Genomic DNA, 26,568 nt, shown 5'->3' with positions numbered 1-26,568 from the left:
GGGCTCGATGCAGGCAGGAAATACGTCCTGGGCAGCGCTGCTCAGCTGCACGGGTGGGTGTGCACATGAGCCTTGTGTCATAGGAGGAGGCAGGACCCACCCCATAGTTGAGGAAGGGGCAGCCTTTTTCCTTCAGTTACCTATACCCTTGCTGAACCTACCACTGTGCCAGCTCCCCACCCCACACCCCTCACACTGCTGCTTGTACTGCCCCTGACCTCTCCCCTCCCCATAGAGGAAAGCAGCTCCACCCCTAAGACCATCGTGTACCACCTCGGTGAGGGCGTGTATGGAATCTTCAACTCAGTCCTGTTTGACAGCACCTGCCCTACCCCCATCCTACAGAAGGTGAGCCTCTCCCACGTGGGCCTGTTTTCAACTGTGTGTGTGTTTAAATAACATTTGGGGGGGTGTGTTTTTATCTAATTTTTAAAAAGTAAAACATATTCATTGTAGAAGATAGTGGGATGAAGATTATCACCCATAATCCCACCATGTAGAGATAGAGGCTTTGAACATTAGATTTCTCAGTCTTTAAAAAATGTATTCTATTTATATAAAAAAAGTTGGATTGTTTTGTTTTGTAATTGCTTTTTTCCCCACTCAGTGTAGGGTATAGGTCTTTCTATACCATTAGCAACAACCTGCTTTGACAACATGCTTTTTGAAGACTACATAGTATTTTAACGAATCTAACCCTAGTGGTTTGGTTTCCTGTTTTTGAGCACTGCGAGTATATCTTGACATCCATCCCTGATCAAGCCCTGGAGTGAATTTCTAGAAGTAAAAAGAAACAGTTCATCTTTAATGGGTTTTTGCAGGTTAACAAGGGAATAGGAATGGACAAAGAGGGGAAAGACAATCAGGCACACCGTTGTATTTTTGTCTGCGTAGCCCCTTTGCTGAAGGGAACTTAAGTGCCTAACCAGCACCTAGACCATCAGGAGCGCTCAGTGTGCTTTTGTTTTGCTCTCTCTTTCCACCTTGTCTAGTGTGTCAAGTCCCACTCAGATGTCAGCTCCTCTTTGTAGCTCTTCCTGCCCCTCGTCTATCACAGGCAGAAGGAGCCCCCCACCCCCAGGTGCCCATGCCACGACTTGATTCTGTCCTCATTCCGTAGCTGGGTTGTTAAATGTGGTTTCCTCCAGCTAGTCTGAGTAAGCCTCCCTGTTTGTGCTCAGGAATTCAGTTTTCCACTGTGATGCGCTAACCCTGCCTGCATTCTTGTGGTTTCCCACATCCTTCTGCACCGAGAAAGGACCGGGGCTGGCCCAGGCCAGCCACACCCCAGGTCATACAGGAGGGCGGCAGCTGCTTCCCAGTTCCTGTCCCCCTTGGGCCCCCCCACCGCCTTCCAGTGCCCCTCTTCCTGGTACATGCCATCCTGACCCACCCCCCATTCCCTTCAGCTCCTCAGATGAACAAGACTGGGGGCCCAGACCACTACCACCCCCCCCATCCAGGGTCTCTGTTTTGATTAATCTCCTGTTGGTGTTCCTATCTCAGGCCCTGCGATGTGACTGACCCACTTTGTGGTCCTCCTCTGGATGATGTTGAACTTTCTCCCTTTGGGCTGTCAACCACTTACCAGGTCCAGCCATGTAACCAGATACGGGGTCGGGCCCCAGTCTGGTGGTGGAGACATATGACAGCACATATAATAAGTTAGCTGCAATGTGTTGGGAGTGTGTCAGAGGGACCCAGCCCGGCTGGGGATCTCTGCACCTTCTTCCCTGTCACTAGTCAGGATGGCAGCTTTGCATCCCTGCTCTTTGTTCCCCAGGACTTTGTGTTTGGACCTAATGTACAGAAAGTTATAGTAAACATAAACCTTCTCAAAGTACACTTCTCATCGTTGGAGACTGCTTGGCCCCTTGTTGTTTGCTTTCTTTCTTTTTAAAAATTCAATAAGGGGCACCTGGGTGGCTCAGTCTGTTAAGTGTCTGACTCTTGATTTCAGCTCGGGTCCTGGTCTCAAGGTTCGTAGGTTCAAGCCCCATATCAGATTCTGTGCTAATGGTGTGGAGCCTGCTTGGGATTCTCCCTCCCTCCCTCTCTCTCTCTCTCTCTCTCTCTCTCCCCCGCCTCCTCTGTGTGCCCAAATGTGTGTGTGTGTGCGTGCGCGGGTGTGCACGTGTGAGGGCATGCGCACACACGCACACACACACTCTCTCTCAAAATAAATAGACATTCAGACATTTAAAAATTCAGTGAATACTTGAGTACTCTCAGTATACAAAGCACTATGCTGAGGCCTGTACAGAATAGCAGGTGAGAAAAAAATGGTCTATGCTTTGGAAACACGACTCTGCTCAGCAGGGGTGTGCATGTGATCAGGACACAGGCTACAACAATGTCATGAGACAAGTACAGAAAACTACAGAACAAGTGTTATTGGGAGTTTTTCAAAAATATTTTAGTATAGATCTTTAAAAGGAAAAGACTTTTGGGGCGCCCTGGGTGGCTCATCAGTTAAGCGTCTGACTTCAGGTTATGATCTCAGTTTGTGGGTTCGAGTCCCACATCTGGCTGTGTGCTGACAGCTCAGAGCCTGGAGCCTGCTTCAGATTCTGTGTCTCCCTCTCACTCTCTGACCCTCCTCCCCCCGCTCATGCTCTGTTCCTGTGTCTTTCTCTCAAAAATAAACATTAAAAAAGTTTTCTATGTATTTATTATTTATTTATTTTAATTTCTGAGCGAGAACGTGAGTAGGGGAGGGTCAGAGAGAGAGGGAGACACAGAATCTGAAGCAGGTTCCAGCCTGTGAGCTGTCAGCACAGAGCCTGATGTGGGGCTCGAACCCATGAACACGAGATCATGACCCAAGCTGAAGTCAGACGCTTAACCAACTGAGCCACCCAGGCACCCCCTAAAAAATTTTTTTTAAAGAAAACTTTAGAAAAATCATAATACCATCATCAAATTAGAAATGAACAATTCAATAGCATCCCCCATCATCCTGCCTCATAAATGGGTTTTTTAGTTGCTGTGCTGAAATCAGCACCAAAGGGTCCACATACTGCATTTGGTCGATTTCTCTCTCTCCTAACCTATTTGCTCGCCAACGTTTTTTTCTTTTAAATTCTTTATTTGTTGATGAGACTGAGTTGTTGGTCTTATAATTTCCTGCATTCTGGATTTTCCTGATTGGTGAATTCTTTGGATTTCCCTTCGGTGCTATTGAATATGTTACTCTGTGCCTTGTGTTTCTTTGAAACTAGGTCATTAGATTAAATGGTTTCAGTAGATTCCCAGTTTGGGGGTAAAAATGTTTCATGGGAGAACTTGTCTTTGTTTTCTTTTTAGTATAATAAGCATTCTTACCATTTTGCTGCCTCATTCCTTTGTCTCTTCCCATGCAAAGTACCTACTCTATTGACTCATGTGTTACCATTTTTTTGATATAGGTTTTTCTTTTTTTTTAATACAGTTTTTTTTTCTATTGTGGTAAGAACACTTAATGTAAGATCTACTCCTGTAACAGATGTTTAAGTTTGTAAGACAGAACTATTACCTATAGGCGCAGCAGGCCCCAGAACTTGTTCGTCTTACAGAGCTGAAATTTTATGTCCACTGACTATCAACTTCCCATTTCCCTCCCATCAGCCCTGGGAACCATGCTTCTATTCTTTGTTTCCAGGAGTTTGACTATTAGATACTTCGTATAAATGCAGTCATGCAGTATCTCTCCTTCTGTGACTAGCTTATTTCAGTTGACACAGTGTCCTTAACGTTCAGTCATGTTGTATATTGCAGGGTTTCCTTATTTTATAAGGCTGATAATATTCCATTGGGGGTATGGATCCATAGCATTTTTTTTTAAACTCATTCGTCTGTCACTGGACATTTAGGTCTCAGCAGCTGTTAATAGCGCTGCAGTGAACATGAGAGTAAGTCTTTGAGATCCTGATTTAAATTCTTTTGGAGAAATACCCAGAAGTAGGATTCCTGGATCTCATGATAGTTCCATTTTTAATTTTTTTTTAAAGTTTATTTATTTTGAGAAAGAGAGAGAGAGAATGGGGTAGGGGCAGAGAGAGAGGAAGAGAGAGAATTCCAAGCAGGCTGTCAGCATAGAGCCCAACTCAGGGCTCGATCTCCCAAACCAGGAGATCATGACCTGAGCCAAAATCAAGGGTCAGACGTTTACCTGACTGAGCCACCCAGGCGCCCCAGGTGGACTTTTTAACGTATAAACATTTTAGGCGTTCATTGAGTGGCCTAAAATGACATATATTTAGTAAAGATACAATTTAATGAATGTGAATTGGCACTTTATAAATGCAAGCTATAGTTGAGTGTGAGGAGGGACCCCAATGGGGCAAGTACCACAGGAGTTTTATAAGAATCTTGGGAACCAAAATTCAGGGTACAAGCTTCAGTCAACCTACTCTGTCTGGAGATCCTTTCTCTGCTGACAAGATTGGGCTTTCCTACCTTCCATTGTATTTTATTCTAGTGATTTATGGTTAAAAAGCCAGGACTCTGTCTTGAGTGTATTGCAATAGCATTTGTCAAGTGTAGTTTTTGTCTTAAGAATCCTTAAGTAATGATTTCTAATGCTTTTTTCATTACTGCCTTGCCATACTGTACACTAGTTTTCTTTTTTTTTTTTCCAACTATCTCTTGTCTTTATCCTGACCTTTTGATGATTTTTCCCCTTGTTCAGCCTATTGCGTGGTGTTTTGACAATAGCTTTGTGCTGTGTTTAGAAAATCAGTAGGGTGCCTTCTATTTCCAGCAACATGATAGTGTAGATACTTTCAACAGCCTCCCCACTGACAACAAAGAAAACAGTGTCCTGACTTGCAGGAAAGCAGGGGATCCTTCAGAGGTCAAGATTAAGTGAAAGCAGGCATCTTCACTTAGAGTGAAAGCCAGTCTAGTCTCCACCCACTAGCCAGAAAGATCCTTTAAAAATGTAAGTCAAATCATGTCTAGTTTTATTAAAACTTCCTAAAACTCAGCTCTGGTTCCCATCTCACTCTAAATTAAAGCCAAAGACCTCTGGGGGCTTCTAAGGCCCCCTATGATCTGCCTGTCTCCTCTCTGACCCCCGCCCTCACCACCCTCCCTCTTCCTCATCCCATTGCAGTGAAGGCAGCCTCCCTGCAGTTACTCAAACTCCTCCAGGCACAGTCCTGCCTTAGCACCTTCGCACCTGCTCTTCTGCCTGGATCACCTTTCTTCTAGGTACCACACGGGCTCACTCCTTTACCTCCTTTCCATCTTTGCCCAAAGGCCATCTTCTCAGTGAGGCCTTACACTTTATATAATACTGCAGCCTGCCCCTCCCCCACTCTATTCTTTCTTTTATTTCCTACCATGTAGTATCTCCTAATATACTATGTAATGTACTTCTTTATTTTGTTGTTTGCCTCCATTCTGCTACACTGTAAACCCCACAGGACAAGGACTTTGTCTATTTTGTTCACCAGTGTGTCCCAAGCACATAAAATAGTGACTATTCAAATATGAGTCAAATGACTTAATTAACCCAGGGAGAAAACTCTGAAACTGGCTTTCTCTCTGGGAGTGTATGCTGAATCCTTGTAGCACTGATCTTCAGTTTTGATGCCTGCATGTGTTCCTAGGGACTCATTCAGGATGGGGAATCTGATAGGATCCCTCACATAAAACTGGGGACCCCCCAAAAGTACATCATCATCAGTGTAAGGGTAAACAGAAAAACATCTGTCCCACAGAGGAGGCCAGCGAAAACAAAAAATAAAATACAAAAAAACCCATGTCTTTTTGATATTAGTAGTGGTTGGAAGAGGGCACAAAATTTTGAATTTATAGCCATAAGCCGCCTTTTCCTGGGTTTGTTGCCCAAATTCATATTAACTGTGTTGTCTGATAAACCTCAAGGCTAGACTTTATTTTATCTTGCAGAAGCAAACACATCCTCTCTGCAGTAGAAATATTCAGCCTAGGCTTCTAAGAATTCTCACAAGTACCAGCCGAAGTAACAGAAAGCAGAATCAGTCCTGCAATTATTTCATGTATTAGAATAATCAGATGTTAAAGATAAAACAAAATATTTACAATGTTTAAAGAAATAAGAAATTGAAAATGTGACCAGAGAATAAGCAAATATAAAAATATGATCTAACAGATTTTAAAAGGATTAAATAGAACTTCTAAAAATGAAAAATATGAAAACTGTAACAGTGCACAGAGTAAGCAAAACTATTAGAGATAGCTGAAGAGAGAATTAGAGAATGGGAAGACAGAGCTAAAGAAACTATGCCAATGTAGCACAAAGACAGGGAGACAGAAAATAAGAAAGGCACTGGAAGTGGCAGAGTGAGAAGGCATAATATCTAATCATAGTTTCAGGAAGAGATTGCATGAGAATACAGAAACCACACTAGTCATTTGAACAGAGAAATTTTAGTATAAAGAATTGTCAACTTTAAAGATGGTTAATTACTAAAAGGGGCAAAAGCAGTTACTACCACTGGTAAGAGAGTATGAAGAAGGAAGAAACTCAGAGGAGGGCCTCTCTTTCCACGGGTGAGGTTGAAACCTTTGAAGAAAGGCTGTGACTATAACAGAGACATGCAGGCTGCCAGTGGCAAAGAAACTTGTCAGAGGGTGCCCACCACAACTGAATCATAGGAGCAGCCTGTTGCTGAGTGGAGGGGAAGCTTGCTGGAAGGTGTGGGCCAAGGTTGAACTGTGAGGGCCACTGAGGTGAGGACTACCAGACCCTCATATGCTGAGCCATAGGGGGGCCACAAATAAAACAGCATGCTAAAAGAGGGAAAGTCTTTTCTTCCCGATCTGTCCTTGCAGTATCTTTCCAGCAACCTCTGTTGACAAAGCCAAACTTAGAGCTACCTGGCAAAGAAGGAATGTCTACAGCATTCAGCTCTAGTACCACAAAGCAAGGCAAAGAGGGGTGGATGGGGGGCTGAGAGACAAACAGTTAGTAACTGGCAGAGAGTCAGTAGAATGGGAGAGAGGAAGACCTATCTTCAGATTTAGAAACTCAAACAAACAAACAAACAAAAAAAACCCCAAACATTAGTGAAACTGAATACCGCAGACAAAGAGAAGATCTTAAAACTAGTGAGAGAATTGAGACAGACAGAAGACTACCTGTAGAAGAATGACAGACTTACAGCTTATTTTTCTCCCGTAACAATGGAAGGTAGGAGATTCTGGAATAGCAGCCTTAATGAATCAACCTAGAATTTTGTATCCAGCAAAATTGTTTTTCAAGAATGATCATGAAATGTAGGCATTTTCAGACAAAGCAAATACTGAGAGACAGACCTTCAATAACAGAAGTTCTAAAGGATATATTTCGGGCATAGGGAAAATGATTCCAGATGGATGGTCTGAGTTACAAGAAGGAATGGTGACCAAAGATAGCTAAATATGTGGGTGTATCCAAAGGATCACTGACTGTCACCACCACCCCAATGATAACATTTAATTTGTGGGGTTAAATACAGGTTTCAGGTATGATTAGGTTCAGCTGTGAGTAGCAGATCCCAAATTATATGACTTGAATGAAATATTGAGGCTTAATTTGCTCATGTAAATGTCTGAAAGAAGGCAATTCTGAACTGGTATAGTGGTTTTATAGTCATGTGGAACCATATTGCTGACAGTTGTACCTATTTCTAGGTGTTATCCTCATCTTGGTAGGTTCAAAATGAAATGCCAGCCATTACAGGAAGGAAGAGGTGGAGCCCATATGCTGGTTGTCTTTTAAGGAAACTTCCTAAAAGTAGCCACTTAACATATGTTTTTATCCCATAGCCACAGGGCTAAGATGTTCGTCCAATGGCCCTAACTACCTGCAAGGAAAGTTAACAAATATGGTCTTTATTCTAGGTGGTCATGTTCCTAGCAAAATTGAGGGTTGCATTGCTGGTGTAGGCAATTAGCAGCCTCTGCCGCAAATAAGATCAAATAAAACACTGGACAACAAGAGAATGTAGGTAGAGAGGTAAAGTGACCAAGGTGGTGTTCTAAGGTTTTTAACTGAGAGGAAGATATTGATTAATTTTAGACTGTAAGTTAGACATGCATGTTAAAATGTAAATGTTTAGCAATACTATAAAATAATAAAAATAGGTAATATGATGGATAATGGATATAATATAAATATATAATATCTAGATAACTAGACAACATAATTACCCACACTGATGATAATTAAAATGATTTAGTTTGGACACCAGCATAAAAAAATTAGACAAAAAAACATAGTTGAGAGCTATGGGAAAGACTCATATATATCTAGAAACTTGATTTTTTGAAACTTCATTTTTGACAGGGCTTGCAAAGCAGATCACTGGGGATTGTTTACTATGTGACACTTGATTGTCCACATGCAAAAAATGAAATTGAATCCCTATCTCACAGCACATGTGAATATAAATCCCAGATATCAATATAAAAAATATTTTTAATGTTTTATTTATTTCTGAGAGAGAGAGAGAGACAGCGTGAACAGGGGAGAGTCAGAGAGAGAGGGAGACACAGATTCCGAAGCAGCCTCCAGGCTCTGAGCTAGCTGCCAGCACAGAGCCTGACACAGGGCTCAAATCCACAGACTGCGAGATCATGACCTGAGCTGAAGTCGGACGCTCAATCGACTGAGCCACCCAGGCGCCCCCACGTATCAATACAAAAGAGTATCTGTTTGACCTTGAAACAGGGAAGAACAATGAAAAATCTTTTAAAAAAATTTTCTTAACATTTATTTATTTTTGAGAGACAGAGAGACAGAGTGTGAGCAGGGGAGGGCAGAGAGAGAGACACACACACAGAATTTGAAGCAGGCTCTAGGCTCAAAGCTGTCAGCCCAGAGCCCGACACAGGGCTCGAACTCACAAACTGTGCAAGATCATGACCTGAGCCAAAGTTGGCCGCTTAACTAACTGAGCTACCCAGACACCCCTGAAACATCTTTAAAAACCAAAAAGGAAGAGACTGATGTTTGTCTACATTAAAATGAAGAGCTTCTGTTCATCTGTTAGCAAAAGGAAAGAGGCAATCACACACTGTAAGAAAATATGGAAACACATACATAAACTGATAAGGGATTAGTAGACAGAATATATGTTGGATTCTTATATAAGAATCTTAAGAAAATAAGAAAAGCAATACAAAATAGAAAGCAATAGAAATAGACTTTAACAGGCAGTTCACAGAAGAGGAAATCCAAATAGAAAATGAAAAAGTGCTCTACTGCCTTGGTAATCAAGGAAATACAAATGAGAAGGAGACACCATTTTCTACTGACTAGATTAGAAAAATATCAAAAGCATGACAACATCAAAAGCTGGTGAGGGTGTGGAGTAGTTGGATCTCTTAGACACCGACAGGTAGGAGGTGGTATTTCTACTTTGGGCAACAAACATTACTCAGGTGAAGTTAGAATTGCATATACCCTATCTTCCAACAAGTTCCCACGTGTATTTGAGAAGATATATAAGAATGTTCACAGGAGCAATTCTTACAGCATAAAACAACATTAACGTTTGTTGGCAGGGTAATAGATAAATAAATTACAGTGTATTCCATATAATGAATTCTATGCAGCATATTGTGAATTATGGCTATATATATCACTTGAATGAATCTTGGGAGTGTAAATTTCAACAACAAAAAAGCAAGTTGAGAGATTATACTCTATAATTTCATTTACATAAATTTCAAAAGTGTACAAAACTAAATATGATGCCTGTGGAAAACAAAGCAAGAGAATAATGAAAACAAAATTCAGGATAATGGTTACCTCTGGAGGGGTGAGGGAGTGGCCTGTCACTGGGTAGGCCACACGGGAGTTCAAAGATATTAGAAATTTTATATTTATTTAGCTGGTGGTGGATACACAGATGCTCATTTTATTATTATTCTTTATATCTTATACACGGTATAAATATTCTTTTGTAGGAATTAAATATTTAACAAAATGGAGTCTATCATTATTGCTTATTTGTATTCTTTGATAGGCTCACATTTATTCTTTTATCATGCCATGTCTAACATTCAGAAAAATATCTTGAGGATTTTAATTAGTAGTAGTCTACTTAGTCTATTTATTAAATTGGGAAGAATTCTCTTTTTTGCTTTATTAAGTTTTTCCAGTTAGGAGAGTGTAGAGCTCTTGTATTTCATCTCTCTCATTAAGGTTTTATTATTTTCTTTGAATAAATTATTGTGGCCCAAGTACATCCAAGAATTTAATAACGTAATGCTTTCATTACTGTTGTGAGTGAAAACATTTCCCTGTGTTTTTGAGCTGAGATAATGGTTTGCATGCAGAGACTCCTTCATTTCCTCTAATAACTACCTCCTTCCCTTTGGATCTTCCAGGTAGGCAAACATGTTATCTGCAATGTGATATATTATTTTTTTCATTTTCTGTATATTATACCTTTAAAAAAATATTTTTCCCCAATAGCTATTGCCAACGTTTCTCATGATATATAAGATAGGAATGGTGACAGAAAGCTTCAGGCTTGGGGGTCAGAAGACATGGATTTGAGTCCTGACTTTACTAGCTGAGTAACTTTAGGCAAGTGACTTTAATCTCTCTCAGCCTGTTTCTCTGGTTTTCTTCATCTGGAAAATGAAGGGCTGAACTTAATTACTAAGGCCGCTTCTGGTTCTAAAATGAGGCCATTCTAATGTATTTCCATTAAGTAAGTGTTGCCTCGTTATTTTAAATAGTTTCTCTGCATTGTGGGGCTTGATTTTGTTTTGTCTGTAGTTTTAATCAAGAATAGATGGTATAGGCTATGGGATGCCATACTGACATGCACTAGGAAAGTTAGATTTCAATTGTAGATCTCCATATCATGATGGAGTCAGTGTTCGCCTTGCACATATTGTCCCTGCCTTTCCAACAGAGGTAGATTATCTATCTTGTTACATACTGAAGGAAGTCACTGAAGGTGACTCTGTGACTATGAGGACCGATTTGGTTAGTTACAGTTTCATTTCAGATTTTCCTGTATGTTCATAAGTTAAATTGTGACCATAGGTTTTTGTTCTGTCCCCCACCCCTGCCATTTTGTGTGCTTCTCTTGTTCATTCCATTTTTTTCCTTTTAAAATATTTTTGTGTACTTTACGTAGAACAGGGATTGTTGACTTATTCTTTAAAAGTTGGGAAATTATTTAAGGACTCCATCAGGGCCATTAAACATTTTAAATGTTTGATCTTGTTTCTTCTGTGGATCCAGTCACTTACTAGGCCTCTTTGAGGAAGGCAGCCCATTGGTACAGCTAGGAAGCCCCTTGTCTGGGACCATTCGGAGTTCTGCTACTAACATCCCTCGGAACCTGGAACAGGTCACTTCCAACTCCCTGACTCTTCTCATCTGTAAAATGGGAATTGCAACTGCTTCTCAGATGAGGTGTGACGTAGTGGTGGGCATGCTCTGCCCTCTCTCACAGAGAGGGACCTGCTAGCAGATGGGACAGTTAATATTTTTACAGGTGCTTGTCCATTTCCACTCAGTTTCCAGACTCATAAAAAGAGCCAAGACTTAACAAGTCTGTTGCCACATGCTTTTGGAATATTCATTTTGCACATTCTTTGTTTCCCTTTTTCTTAAAAAAAGGCTTTAAATGCTTTTTTTTTTTTTTTTTTTTTTTTACGTTATTTATTTTGAGAGAGGGAAAGCAAGCAAGCACAAGTTGGGTAGGGCCAGAGAGGGAGAGAGAATTCCAAGCAGGCTCTTGGACTGCACTGATAGCTCAGAGCCTGACAGGGAGCTTGAACTCACAAACCATGAGATCATGACCTGAGCTTAATCCAAGAGTCGGACGCTCAAATGACTGAGCCACCCAGACACCCCTAAACAATGGCTTTAAATGGCAAAAGGATAGCTTTGCATTATTCCCTGCAAAGTTAACATTTTTTCCCACTAATTTTTTATTTATGCCACTAATAAGAAGAGAACTCATTATAATGCAAGGGTGTCTTTTCTTTTTATTTTATTGTGAGAGAACCTTTGGAGCCTCTTTTCTCAGGATCCTTATAGATCCATATATAGAATTTTCCTCAAAAAGCTTTAGAAATTAGCTTAATGTTTTTTAAGAAGTGGAGCTAAGGGAAATAATTCAGAGCACTTGAGATCAATTTTACTTATTAACAAAAGGCTCATAAACAAGAATGTTAAGTTATATGAACAAGGATGTATTTGTCTCCCTTTTTTAGAATGAACTTCCCAGTCCCTAGATCAGAGCCTGGCACATATAGGTGCTCCATAAGTATTTGCTGAATTAACCAATTAATGAATCTAGGATAGTTGGAATTCCTGACCTTAATATGTGCATGTTTTTATTAATGAGACTAGTAACTTATTAATTAACTTCTTATATACATGAATATTATTTCTGCCTATGGAATCTATGGCTTTTCTTTCTCAATTTTATACATTCCTGCTGCAGGTTAAGGTATTGAAGCACCTTTTCTTTTTCCTCTATTGGTATTCTCTACTAGCTCCTTCTAGACTCTTTGGATGCCTTCTATTCCTCCCTCCCTCCCTTCCTTTCTCTCTCTCTCTTTCTCTCTCTCTCTCCTCCCTTCCTTCCTTCCTTCCTTCCTTCCTTCCTTCCTTCCTTCCTTCCTTCCATCCCTTTCTCACCACTCATATTTGCTATTCATTCATAAAAGCACCTACTATTACTATATGCCAGAGTGCTAAGTGTGGGGGAGATGGGGGGTGAACAAGGTGCTCATTCGTGATCTCTGGGGTCACCGAACTTAGAGTCTGACAGGGAAGACAGGCCTGAGCAGATATGTTTCACAAATACCTAATTCTAAATTTTGACAAATGCTATGAAGGCAAAGCTTGTGGGTGGAGCATGGAGCTTTAGGAAAGACTTTCATGAAGCTGTTATGGCTGAGATCTGAAGAAAAATTAGGAATTGAGGGGGTCGGGGCCTCAGGGAACAGCATGGGGAGGGCTGGGGCTGCAGGAAGGGAAACAGGGTTTCCCTGGGAGCCCAGGGCAGCTGGAATCACTGGAGCCTGTGAACACAGCGGGGTGGCCAAGGGCACTAAGGGGCGGTCAGGGTTTGTTCATGTCCATCTTCCAGTCATGACTCCTCCTCTAGGACCTGCCCAGCAGGGTCCCACACTGTGACCAATCGCACTGGTTGTCGGCAAATGGTCTGTGTTACAGGGTTCTTTTCTGGATTTTTCAGTCATTTAAGGAAACAAAAAATCATTTTATGTAACTGGTAGTTGTGTCTTTGGGCAAGGCACTCAATCTCTCAGAGCCTCAGTTTTCCTGAAATGGGAGGAATTTTTGTCTACCCCATGGGGTCCTCTGTGACCTCTGCCAGGTCACCCTGTGATTATCCGCTGGAGGCCCATCTTCCTCCTCTGACAGAACTCAAGGGAAGGTGGGTCATACTCACCTATGTACTTCTCGCTTCTAGGATGGGGCCTAGCACAGAATGAGAGCAACTGGGAGGCCTTCACAGAAAAGGGAGCCCCAGGGCTGGGCCCAAAGGCCACAGTGGATTTGAGGAAGGGGGAAGGGCTGCCGAGGTGTGGACACACCTGGGGTTTGGAAAGCGGCAGACATGCCAAGTGAAGACTTGAAGCAGGGAGGTGGTAACAATAACAACAATAATGACAGCGCTATCTTACTGGGCCCTTGTCACATGCCAGACACTGTTCTAAATGCCCTCTATATACTAATTTATCCTTTCAGTAACCCTAGGAGATAGGTACTACGATTATTCCCATTTTACAAATGAGAAAACTGAGGCACAGAGGGATTAAGTACTCTGCCCCAGGTCACACAGCTAGTAAGCATTGCCTGGCTTTAAGAGCGGGCATTGTGGCTTCAGAATGTATAAAGCAATGAATGCAGAAATGTTGGAGGGCCTTAAATGCCCATCCAGTCTTCATCGTACTGGTTATGGGAGCCATGGGAAGCTTCTGAGGGAGGACTGCTAAGGCCGCACTCAATGTGACTACCCCTGTCTCCTGCAGAAACCATCCACGGAGCAGCCCCTGTACAGCAGCAGCCTGTGGGGCCCTGTGGTCGATGGCTGTGACTGCATAGCTGAGGGCCTGTGGCTGCCGCAACTACACGTAGGGGACTGGCTGGTCTTTGAGAACATGGGCGCCTACACTGTGGGCATGGGTTCCCTCTTTGAGGGGGCCCAGACCTGCCGAGTCACGTACGCCATGTCCCGGGTGGCCTGGTAAGAGGGCGGGGCCCTGCTGAGGAGGGGGCTGGGGAGGAGAAGGGAGCAGGTAGGAAACCAGGGAAATCTGAGAATTGAGACCGGCTTCCATGTAATCCAGCTTGACAAGTAGCCCTTGGCTGCTGATTCAAGTGAGGCCTGCGCTTGGCACCTGGCCATGGCCATGAATGAGACGGAGCTCCCCCTGAGGAGCTCAGCACCCTGTGAGAGACACAGACAGGCAGACAGGCACTCCTCAGAATCCTGGGGGGCGAGAGTGGGCTGTGGAACCTGAGAATCCTTCCTGGTGCCCAGACAGACTTCCCCAAGGAAAGAAGATGGTAGGTGAAGGGGAGGTAGCCAGCAGGAGGCAGCAGGGGGCTCCAGGCAGAAGGAACGGGGAGTAAGTATGCTGCCTTCTAGAAAATGAGGTTGGTTGTGACTGGAGAGGAAGCAGGGTTGCATCTGGGAAGGGCCTTGAAGGCTGAGTGAAGGGTTTTGAGCAATGCAACGCATGGACTGATTTGAAGCAGGGGGGTGACGTGGTCTGGTTTGGATTTTAGAAAGACCAGTCTGGCTACTGGGGGGACAAGGATAGATGTGGACTGAGCAGACCCGTTGGGTGGCTGCCCTGTGGCCCGGGAAAGACTTGCCTGCTGGCCGAGCCTCCACAGGAAATGCACACAGCACTAGCCCTGCTTACCTCTCTGGGCCAGCGCTGGGATCCAGTGAGGCAAGAGGGGCACAAGGCAGACAGAAGTCACGTGTGTTGAGCCTTTCTGCCGGGCCTTAGGTCCGGCATCATATGATTATGTCCTCACCGGCACAGAACTCTGGGAGCCGTGCTATCACAGAGAGTTTGGGTCAGAGGCGAAGAGCCCCCTTTTGGGGCTGGGAGATGCCAGGGGAGGCAGGAGCAGTGCGGGGACTTCCATGCTGGGCCTCAGGAGTGAGTGCCACCTACGTCCTGGGGGACGCCCCGATGCTTGAGGATGCTACACGCACCCCCCCGCCCCCACACCAACAGTGTAGCAACCCCGCCTGAAGGGGCGCAGCACCAAAGTCACATTCCCTTCACCCAGTCAATAGTCCTTGGTGGTACCTCCTCCTCCCCGCAGGGGCAAAGGTTGGGCTGATGCAGCCATTGTGACAAGGCCTGAAACAAAGTTAAAAAATCTATGACACAGGCCTCCTCCTCCCATCCCAGCTCCATCTTGGCCAAACACAGACAGAGGAGGCAGCAGGAGGCAGTTTATTTATTATTAGAAATAAAAAATTTTGATGTATTAAAATGGCCATGCCGAAAAATTCCCTGTATCCAAGGAGTCCCAGCAAAACATCCTGCTTTCAAGCCTGGCTCTGTGCTGGGTCCTTGAGGGAGAAGAGCACCCTAGACAGCACGGTGACCTGCACACGCGGACACCGGCGCGGAGGGCAGAAAGGTCACTGGGGAGTGAGAGACGGCAGACTGGGGAGGGGTGGTAAGGCTGACGGGTGTGGGGGAGGTAGCCTGGCACAGGAAAGCTGACGGGGAGCAGACTGGGCAGAGACATACGGGGGCGTGAGTCCAGTCCACTCACAGAACTGCAAGAAGTTGTGCCTGACTGGAGTGGCCTGTGCGGAAGACTGGATGGAGAAGGACCTTGCAGGTCTAGGTTCAACTTGATCTTGAAGGCAGTAGAGAGCCACTGATGCTTTTCAAGAAACTGGACGAATCTGTTTTGATTCTGATTCTGATTTGAATCTGATTTGGCCTGGGGAGCCTCCCACCAGAAGGGAACAGCCTGATCACCAGCTGCACACATCAGCAAAGAGGGAGGCCCTCCGTTCAGGGGGGAGGCAGGGCGGGGCAGGGTCTGAGAGCAAACAGAAGCTGATGACGACTCAAGGACAGGAATTTGCCTCCTGGAAAGATGAACTTGGGCCAGAATTGCGTGGCGGCAGGAGCAGAGCAGGGCGGCTGTGTAGCCCTGGCTAGAGATGGTGGTGGCACTGGGAATGGAGGGAGGTGGGTGCCCACGAGGGGGTTCTGGAGCTGGGTTCAGCAGGGACGGACTGGGCGCGAGAACAAGATTCCCAACTGTGGCTGAGCAGCTGGTCAGATGGTAAAGCCATTTATCAACCTGGGTAGGCAGGTGTGCAGGGCTTTTGAGAGGGGCAGGAGATGATTTTGTTAAAGTTCTAGGCCTGGGCTATAAAGACTGTGGGATTTAGACTGAGAGAGTTGGGTTGAATCCTAGTTCTACCACCTTCTAAGGATGTGGCCTTGTGCAGGTCACTTCTCTCTGGGTCTCAACTTCCTTACTAGTAAAATGGGGATAATAGTGCTGCCCTTATGGGAGGATACAATTAGATACTGTAAGTAAAGTGCCCGGCACAATGTCTGGCACATAATAAGTGCTCAATAAATATGGGTTCCTTTCCCCCTGCTGTGGAGGTGGACCGCAGGGGAGAAGAGAGCGGTAGGGGAGACTTCAGCAGCCCTGCCCCACTCCTGCCCTAGGCTGGACGCTGGGGCCCAGGTGGGAACCCTATACCGAGGGGGCTGGGTCTTCCGGTGCAGGGGCCTTCGGGAGCCCCTGGCCTGTGGGGCCCCTGCAGGCTGCCTCCCATGCCCCTCTCTTCCTGCAGGGAAGCACTTCGAGGGCAGCTGCTGCCTGAAGAACAGGACGAGGACACCGAGGGCAGGTGCAAGCCTCTGTCCTGTGGCTGGGAGATCACAGACACCTTGTGCGTGCGCCCCGTCCTCACCCCGGCGAGCATCATGTGAGCGGACCCCGTTCCCCCCTACTCCCACCCCCGGAGATCTCCAGCGGGGCCGCAGAGATGCCTCTGGGAGACTTGGGGAAGGCGGCAAGCTGGGCACCCTCTGGCCAGGACTCTGGTGCTCACTCTGCTGCCCCCCATGCCCCACCTGTAGTGTTTCTGCCCTGTAAATAGGACCAGTCTTACACTCGCTGTAGTTCAAGTATGCAACATAAATCCTGTCCCTTCCAGCTGTGTCTGCCTCCTCTGCAGCGCAAGGGGCCTGGTCAGCCAGGTGTGGGGGTGTTCTTGGGGTCTCCCTTGGTCTCCTTACCACCTTTGTAAATATGAAGCAAATAAATATTTAGGTGTTTTTTTTTTTTTTTTTTTAATACTTCAGTGGAATTTAGCAGTTCAATTCACAAAGCAGCCGGGGCTAGGTCACCCTACACTGATGACCCCATGCCCTCTGCTTCAGTCCTGACCTGGCTGCAGCCTCTCCCATGGGTACCCAGCTTCTCTGACTCATTTCTTTCCTCTGCATAGGCTGCCATGCCTGGCGTCATGAGGAGGAGTGAGCTGTTAGGGGTTGAGGTAGGGGTCAGAGCTGCCTGCCACCCTTCAGCCCTGGAGCTGTGGCTCCTGACTGGTGAGGGGCCTCTATGTGAACCTAACGCCCATCTAAGGCCTGGCCCAACACAGGGGCAACTGAGTATCTAACACGGCTTTGGAAATACATACCAAAGATAAAGAGCACAGAGATGGGGGTCTGAGAGGTCCTGAGGAGGCCCACACCCTTAGGCTCCTTGCAGGTCTGCAAGGCAGTAAGAGTAATACAAATACACCGTGGCTGGTTTCACTCACTCAGGCAGTAAGTGTCATAACAGGGCGGCCCCAGGGCATTGCCACATCCAGTGCCAAAGGCCCCGAAGTGATGTCTTCTCAGCTGGAAGTCTATCATCAGGATAAAGCCTCCTTCACACTGCTGGGGTCCGAGGCTATGCACCTGGGGTGTGTGAGGTGCTTAGCAAAGGAGTTCAGATTTAGAGTCCCCCTAGCTGCTACATGGTACTCAAAAGATTTTTCTTCTGCAATTGAAAAACATTAAAATGTAATTGACGTGCCTTAAAATCCACCCTTTCAAAGCGCAGAATTCAGTGGTTCTTAGCATATTCACAGAGTTTGTACAGCCATCACTACTGTCCAATCCCAGAACATGTTCATTACCTCAAAAAGGTAATGTGCCCATTAGCATTCACTCCTCATTTTCCCCTTCTCCAGTCTGGGCAATCACTAATCTACTTTCCATCCCGATGGATTTGCCCATTCCGGACATATCGTTAGGACTGTTTTTATACCTTCACTTGAGCTTCTCTCTGGGTAAGCCTCATATGTGGTTTTCCCCCCTACACCGCCAAGCAATTCTCTGACGCCAGCTGGGTATCCCACAGTTCAACTCAATTCTGACACAATCTGCCTAGAGGTCACTTCAGATCCCACAGGTTAAGGGCTCAGTCCTACAAGACTTCCCCACTCTCCCCCCACTTCAGATACCAATCACCAAGTCCAGGCTGTGACCTGTGTTTTGGCCAACAGGCTATAGACTGGAGGTTCCAATGACTCTCTTCCTTGAGTTCAATTAATTTGCTAGAATGGGTCACACAACTCAGGGAAATACTTTACTTCCTATGTTACTGGTTTATTATGAATGGATATAACTCAGGACTAGCCTCAGAAGAGCCGCACAGGACAAGGTGTGGAGAAAGGGCGCACCTCCCTCCCAGCACATCCAGTGCACACCAGCCTGCGGGCTCTCCAAACCCGTCCTTTGGGTTTTTATGGAGGCTTCATTACCTACGCAGGACTGATGAGATCACTGGCCACTGGTGACTGAACTCCATCTCCAGCCTCCTCTCCTCCCGAGTTTGAGGGTAGGATTTAACAGAAGACACCTTTGCTGCTCTCATCACTTAGGAAATTCCAGAGATTTTTAGGATCTCTGCCAGGAACGGGATGAGAACAAAACATACATTTATTATTGTTAAGTCACAATATCAGATCTCGTCCTCCTGTCTCAGCATCTCAGCCAGTCCTGGGTCCTGCGTGTGGCTCTGAGGTCCTCTAATGAGGCAGTGTGTTCTGAGTGAACTGGGTGCTTGTCCAAAGCACAGATGTCTTTTCCTGGCTGGGTCTACTTTTTGATACTTTGACACTAAATAGGCTGAAAGGTCAGGACACCCAAGAGATTCAGAGAGCAATCAGAAAGGGTCACTCTATTGCCCCTCGGTTATCCATCCACAACCAGGTTTTACACATTACCACGCTGGGCTCAGCCCTTTTCTAGGAGGCTATTTCTGAGACTTCTGTTTTGATGCCCAAGTAGACCTGGACCCGCTCCTGCTTTTTTGGTGGAGGGGGGAGGAGAGGGGTGGAGAAGGCAAACAGGTTTTTCTGCTGGAAGAGAGTGTCTGCTCAGACCGCTGGCTTCAGTGAGATCCAGGCCTCGCCCATTACCTTGTATGAGGCAGGTTCGCTGGGGAGATGCTTCTGTGGCTTTGAAAGTGACCACAGCTGGCGGGGAGTTTGAACAGATTTCTCACTGGAGCCTTTCAAAGGTTTCATGTTCCATCTGCTGCAAGAAACGTGTGAAAGTTACTTTTCTGAGAAAGCTACACTGAGAAGTTGATGTGACTTGAGAATAATAAAGTTATTTCTTTTCAGTTGTTTTTGTCATTTCCACCATTTTTGTGAAAAGTATTAAACACGTGGAGAATGTGAGACAATGTTGAGGGCCTTCAGGCCCGTACAGGGGAATCTGACCGGGGTCTCCTGGAGCCTGGCTGCACAGGCTTTTGCCTCCTCTGAGCGCCTCCCTAAGCAAGCCACTGGCAGTGAAACTGCAGGCCATGCTGGCTGCTTTCCTGGTGGCCTCTGCCAACCCCAGCCTGCGCTGGGGCCTCCTCTAAGAGACACCCTTCTCTGAACACCTTCCCCCAATCCATCTGTACCTCCCGAGGCTCCTCCTGGGGGCTTCCAAGCTCACTCACTCACTCAGGGAGCCCAGTAGATCTGCTCCTGCCTCCCGGACCAAGCTGCCACCTCTCACCCAGGGACTGGCCCCTCTGTCCCCTCCACTGTTCATTCTACTCAGCCCTGGATCTGGCCATTTCCCATCTCATCAAGAATAACATTTAAAGTCCTCATCCAACTTCTTCTCTGACTCCCTTTCCTCCCTTAGTCACTACTCCCCAGACATATCGGCCCCTCTATTCATCAAACAGCCCATACACGGCACCTATGTTGGCCTTGCATTTACTGCCCCCTCTCTCTGAAATGACCTTTCTGGGTTATCTGTGGGGCTCACTCCATTCAGGATCTACTCAAATGTTTCCTCCAGGCAAGAACTCCTCTGAGGACTCTTTAGAAAAAGCACTTTCCAGTCTCTCTCTTCTCCCTTAACTGGTTTTCTTCTTCTTCACAGTATCTATCGGCACTCGACACGCTCCGTTACATGTTGGTCTGTGCATCATCTGTCAGCCCCTCTGGAATGTGAGCTTGGCAAGCATTTTATTTTTGTCACTGCTAGATCTTCATTACTTAGAACAAACTAGGTGCTCAAAAAGTGTATGGCAGGGGCGCCTGGGTGGCTCAGTCGGGTAAGCCTCCGACTTCGGCTCAGGTCACGATCTCACGTTGGTGAGTATGAGCCTCACATTGGCTCTGAGCTGACAGCTCAGGGCCTGGATCCTGCTTCGGATTCTGTGTCTCCGTCTTTCTCTACCCCTCCCCTGCTCATGCTCTGTCTCTCTCTCTAAAAAACAAACATTAAAAATTTTAAACAAAAGTATATGTCAAATGGACAAGTGAATGAACATAACAATTTGACCTGTCTGAATGCTTCCTCATTTGTAAAATGCGGCTGCTAAACAAACTGCCCTCAAAGGGTTACTGTGAAGATTAAGTGAGAAAATGGTATACAGCACCCAGCTCAGGGCCTGGAATATCATTAGGTGTCAGTAAATGATGCTGAAATGTAATTCCTTGAGTATTTACTGTGGGCATGCCCTGCAGGAGACGCCTGGGATGCAGAGATGAGTCCTCAACGAACTCACAGTGCAATGTGGTCAAAGAGGACCCCAACTGAGAGTAAGGAGTCTGATCTTAATTTGTAGGCAGTAGGGAGCCCTACATGATTCTGGAACAGAAGCATGACAGGACTTTGGAGAAGATAATTGAAAGCATATTCAAAAAGATCAGAGGAAAGAGACCTGGTGGGCTGGTGGCAGCAAGCACTTCCTTCACCCGAAAGCCTGGCTAAGGGCCCAGCCAGGGAGCCTTCCAGAGGTCCAAGGGACACAGCTGTCATCTCTGTCTACCCCTGTGCTGGAGGGAGACTGCGGCTCTCTGGGTGTCATCCCTCCCCTTGGAAGCTGACCTGCCCAGGCCAGCTCATTCCAGCTAGAGGGACCACAGGGAAGGTAACAGGATGGGAGTTCCCACTCAACACTTTGCTCCATGTTAAATCCTCTTCCTGGCACCGGGGGATGAGCAGCTAAGCCCGTGTAAATTCAACCAGCAAAATTACCTGATACAGCCTCCTAGCAGTCAGATCTTTTCGAAATCTGAATCTGATCTTGTCAGTCCTCTGCCAAAAGCCCTTCAGTGGATTCCCACTGTGATGCCGATAAAATAAAAAATTGGAGGAGATCTCTGCCTGCCTCTCCAATCTCATCTCATACGCCACTCTGCTTTCACCATGCTCCAGCCTACTGGCCTCTTTTCAGTTCCTCTCAATTCACAGAGTCCTTTCCTGCCTCCAGGACTTTGCCCTTGCTGTTCCCTCTGCTTCTCCTGGGCTGACTCATTCTCATTTTAAAGGGTCACCTTAATTTTTTTTTAAGTTGTATTTATTTCTGAGAGAGAGAGAGAGACAGTGGGAGCAGAGGAGGGTCAGAGAGAGAGGGAGACACAGAATCTGTAGCAGGTTCCAGGCTCTGCGCTGTCAGCACAGAGCCTAACGTGGGGTTCGAACCCACAAACTGTGAGATCACGACCTGGGCCGAAGTTGGATGCTTAACCGACTGAGCCACCCAGGCGCCCCTAAAGGGTCACCTTAAATGTCACCACCTTGGGAAGGACTTTCTGAATACCCTATACAAAGCAGCCCCCTGTCCATGTTAGGTGAAGTCACATTTTATAAGAATCAGATCCTAACGGCACTATTTTAGGTAAAAAAAACCAAAAACCAAAAAAACCAAAAACAAAACACATCAAGATTATCCCTGAATATCCTTAGGAAGTTATCCTATTGGAGACAATGCACCATTTCCTTTATTTCTGTTCCTCTAACATGCCAGGCACCATTTCCTTATGGCCCCAAACGGCTCCATGATCTTTCCCTCCCTCCTTCAGCTTCTCAGGGAAGCCTTGCTGACCACCACTCTTTAAAACGAACATTCCTACCCCAGCATTTTGTAAGGCTTGGTACCCTTCCTCTTCCCCCACCTTGCTCCACAGCTCACCATCTGACATACCATACCGTCTATTTGGAATTGGGCTCTTAAAGGCAGAGATTTATTTTGTTCACTGCCCTGTCCCCAGTGCCTAGAACTCTGCCTCATACATAGCTGTTCCGTAAATAACTCTTGAAAGAAGGGATCTTTCGCATCTCAGCTTAGGCCATCTCTCCCCTTTCTCCTCCTCTACGCCTTGGTTAGGTATGGCTTCTCTAAGCATTCATAGTATCCTCTATCTAATCATATTAAAGTGATCATTGTGTTGATCACAAGGTAATTTTTGTCTCCTTTTCTTCTTGCGAATCTGTTAACCCCACAAAGATAAGGAGTTTCTCCTAATTGCCAACGTCAACTGGAGCCTGGGTTTGTGCCTGTAGGGTAGGCGTTTAGTGTCTTTTGAATAAACTAGTCTTGGAGGGCGGGGGGTGGGGGAGGCGGGTGGGCATCTGGCCCCTTTGGCTCAGCTCCGGAAGAGCAGCCTGGACGCTGCAGAGGGCCGACCACTGACAGGCATACGCTGGGGACCCGGCAGGCCACCTCAGCATTACATGTAGAAAGATTGAGGTCGACACACTGGCGAGCCTTAGGAAGGAAGGAATACAAGGTGCCTCAATAGCTCTTTCTGCTCTCCCATTTACCTTGGCCTAGGACTGGCAGATAAATCAGAATTCAGACAAACGCCGGACACTTTTTTTTAGTAAACGATTATCCCGTGCAGTATTCGGGATGTTCTTACAGAAAAACGTTAACTTGTTTATCTGAAATTCAGCTCTAACTGGGCGTCCTGCGTTGTATCTGCTGAAGATGGTAATCTTACCCTCTCTCTGGGTTTCGTTTTCCCCATCTGTGAAAGGGGGTATTTCTGGGATACCAGCCTCGGGGGACCCCAGGCGGAGGAACGCCTCCAAAGGGGCCGTCCCTCCGCCGAGCCGTGTGGGGGCGCGCTGGTCTCGGGAGAGTTTCTCGCCGAGTGAATACATGCAAGGCCCTTCCTCCAGGAGCTTGGCTCTCTCACTGAGCATCTGCCAGGGGCGGAAACGATCCTTTCCGCCACGGCTGCACGGAATACCGAACGCACAGCTTCCAGCCGCGGCGGTCGCGGACGTCCGGTGGCGTGACGTCACTTCCGTGCCAGAGAGCCTCCTAGGCTTCGAGCCCCAGGCTATCGCGCCCTCTGCCGGCTTGGAGGAGGATCTGACTTCGCCAAAAGGAAGAGAGAGCGAGTCCATTGGTGGAAAGACGGACGTTGCTACCAGCCTCCACCAATGAGAAACCAAACCTTCGCCGCGGGCGGGGCTCTCACGGAAAGGGGTCAGCCCGGGACGAAAGCGGCGTGGGAAGGCGGCGACCTGGTCTCGGCCCGGCGAGAAAGGCTCCAAGTAACACCGGAAGTGGGCTTGTTACCCACCAGCTACTTCCGCCGCGCTATACAAAGTGGGAGGGTCCTAGAGTGAAAGGACTCGGGAGCTGTAGGGTGCGTGAGGCTTGTTTTAAGTGTCGTGTCTGCATATCCGTTTCGTACCCGAGGAAGACACATGATGAGGTCACGCAGAAAAATGGGGGCTTTGAACGAATTCTTGAGCTGGAGGCCAAGGTGTTCTTATGTTTTATTTTACTTTTTTTTAAACGTTTCTTTATTTTGGAGAGACAGAGACCGCATGAGCAGGGGAGGGGCGGAGAGAGAGGAGACACAGAATCTGAAGCAGGCTCCAGGCTCTGCACTGTCAGCACAGAGCCAGATGCGAGGCTCAAACTCATGGCCCAGAGATCATGACCTGAGCTGAAGTCAGACATTTAACCAACGGAGCCACCTGGGCGCTCTGTTTTTATGTTTTAAAATAATAGAGTGCTTACTGTGGGCCATGTCCAGCCCTTGCTTTATTTCATTTCATCCGCGCAAGCCTGTGAAGTTACTTTGACAGATTCCGACCCCTCACTGCCTGGGTTGTAATCCTGGTTCGGTCTGGTATTACCTGTTTCCTGGGGCAAGTTAACGTTTTGTGCCACAGTTTCTGCGTCTGTGAAATGGCATAATTATACTTACCTCATACCCTTGTTCTAGGGATTAAATTAATGAACATTTAAAGCGCTTAGAACTGCACCTGACTTATTAACCATAGCAACCGTTTAAGTTATTTCCATTTACAAGCTAGGAGACTAAGGCTTAGATAGGAAGTAGCTTGACTAGAACAGACAGTAATTAGTGAAGGCAGGTTGGGAAGCATCTGTGCCTGTTCTGGAGGAATCTCTCAACGTGCACCCAGCCCTTTCTCTATGGAAGCCTGCGGGGCCATAACTGCCTTTACAGCAAGATATGCATTCATTTAGTAGGATCCTATTACCCAATGGCGGCTCTGTGGGCATTTTAATAAACTCAGTTAAGTTGGGGAAGTTCTGTAGCTTGTTCTGTACATCTCGAATTAAGATGGCGAGATTCCAGGAAGGGAAGCAAAAATAATATAAAAACAGGGAGGGGGTCAAAAACATGAGACTCTTAAAAATGGAGAACAGAGAGTTACTGGAGGGGTTGGAGGAGAGGGAATGGGCTAAATGGGTAAGAGGCATTAAGGGATTTCCTCCTGAAATCATTGTTGCACTATATGCTAACTAACTGGGATGTAAATTTAAAAAATAAAGTGCTAAAACTATATATTAAAAAAAGAAGGTGAGACTGCAGGATCCATCTGCTAAATCCCATCAGTATAAAAATCAGCAGAAATGAACGTCTGAAAATGTTAAGTTTGAAATCATGTGAGATCTACAAGTGGAGATAATTTTGATTAGGTGTTGTGAGTGCTGTTAGTGCAAAAACATTAGGGAAAGCTGAGGGAGGTCTGATTAGGGATCAGTGTAACTGCCTGCTAGGGTAAAGGACAGACGTGGCAGAAGCAGTGGACTTTGACAGATAGGTAGGAGTTGGCCAGGTGGAAAAGTCAGGGGAGGTTCCGAGGAGCATTCCAGATTGGGAAATTGTGTCTACAAAGGAATAATGGTGTGATCACTCAGAGTCCTTTCTTGGGAACTGGAGTACCAGACGGAGAATGAAATGGAGATTGGGACATATTATAAAGGTTACGTCCTTGAGGTATAAGCAAGTCAACAGAAGTTTTTGAGCAGGAGAGAGAAAGGGTCAGCAATGCACTTTACGTGGCTCCCTGGGCAGCTGTGGTAGGCAGGCTCTTAGATGTCGCCAATAATTCCGAACTCCAGCATTCACACCTTGGCGAATTTCCCGGAAGTATGGATTGTGCTTATTGATTCCATTCTAATGAGTAGAATGTGTTAGAAGTGATGGATTATTATTCCTGAGATTAGATTAGAAAAAGACTGTGGACTGTGGGTTCTGTCTTGGGCACCCCCTCCATCTCTCTCATCCACTTGCTCTTAGGGAAGACATCTGCCATGTTGTAAGCTGCCCTATGGAGAGGTCTATGTGTCAAAGACCTGAGGTCTCTGTCCAATAGCTAGCAAGGACTTGAGGACTTCTAATAGTCACATGAGTGAGCTTTGAGGTGGATCCTTCCCCAGGAGGGCTTTGGAATGACTTTGGCCATGGCCAACACCTGACGGCAGTCATGTGACAGACCCTGAGCCAGAAGTACCCAGCTGAGCCACTACCAGATTTCTGACCCACAAAAACTCTGAGATAATATACATTTGTGGTTTTAAGTTCTAATAATGAAATTTTATTTTTTAAAAATGTTTATTTTCAGAGAGTCCATACGAGCAGGGAGAGTGACAGAGAGAGAGAGAGAGACTGAGAGAGAGAGAGAGGAGAGAGAATTCTAAGTAGGCTCTGTGCTGTCAGCCCTGAGCCAGATGAGTGGCTCGATCTCACAAACTGTGAGATCATAGCCTGAGCTGAAATCAAGAGTCAGACACCTGACTGAGCCACCCAGCCGCCCCTTAATGAAATTTTAAAGTAATTTGTTATGCAGCAATAGCAAACTAGATAATATAGAGGGGTGAGAAGACAAGAGAGAAAGCAGGGAGATTAGGAGGAGACGGTTGTTGTAGGCCAGGGAAGAGATGATGAGAATCAGAATTGGGGCAGTGGCTGTGGAGTAGAACAGCAGGGGATGAATTTGAGATATGTCCGGAAATAAAAGGAAGACATTCGGATC

At 46.0% G+C, this 26,568-nt stretch overlaps 1 protein-coding gene and 1 long non-coding RNA gene across 2 annotated transcripts in view; one reads left to right on the top strand and one right to left on the bottom strand.

The window, feature by feature from the left end:
- Window positions 1-17,308, top strand: part of AZIN2 (antizyme inhibitor 2) — a 33,532-nt gene extending 16,224 nt beyond the window's left edge. Inside the window, exons 8-10 of the mRNA XM_039230025.1 lie at window positions 236-348; window positions 13,987-14,201; window positions 16,815-17,308. Of these exons, the coding sequence (XP_039085956.1) occupies window positions 236-348; window positions 13,987-14,201; window positions 16,815-16,953 (467 nt within the window). The 3' untranslated portion in view covers window positions 16,954-17,308. The remainder of the gene's footprint in view (window positions 1-235; window positions 349-13,986; window positions 14,202-16,814) is intronic.
- Window positions 17,309-18,606: 1,298 nt separating this feature from the next.
- On the bottom strand, window positions 18,607-23,538 carry LOC120230632. The gene is made up of 3 exons (XR_005528090.1): window positions 23,262-23,538; window positions 19,443-19,560; window positions 18,607-18,927 (listed from the first exon to the last, which is right to left on the bottom strand). It is a non-coding gene; the product is annotated as an uncharacterized LOC120230632 (long non-coding RNA).
- Between the last annotated feature and the right edge of the window lie 3,030 nt (window positions 23,539-26,568).

Source organism: Hyaena hyaena, unplaced genomic scaffold (assembly GCF_003009895.1).
Source record: "Hyaena hyaena isolate Hyena2069 unplaced genomic scaffold, ASM300989v1 scaffold_3, whole genome shotgun sequence".
Classification (NCBI taxonomy): Eukaryota; Metazoa; Chordata; class Mammalia; order Carnivora; family Hyaenidae; genus Hyaena; species Hyaena hyaena.
This window is presented reverse-complemented; position numbering and strand designations above follow the sequence as displayed.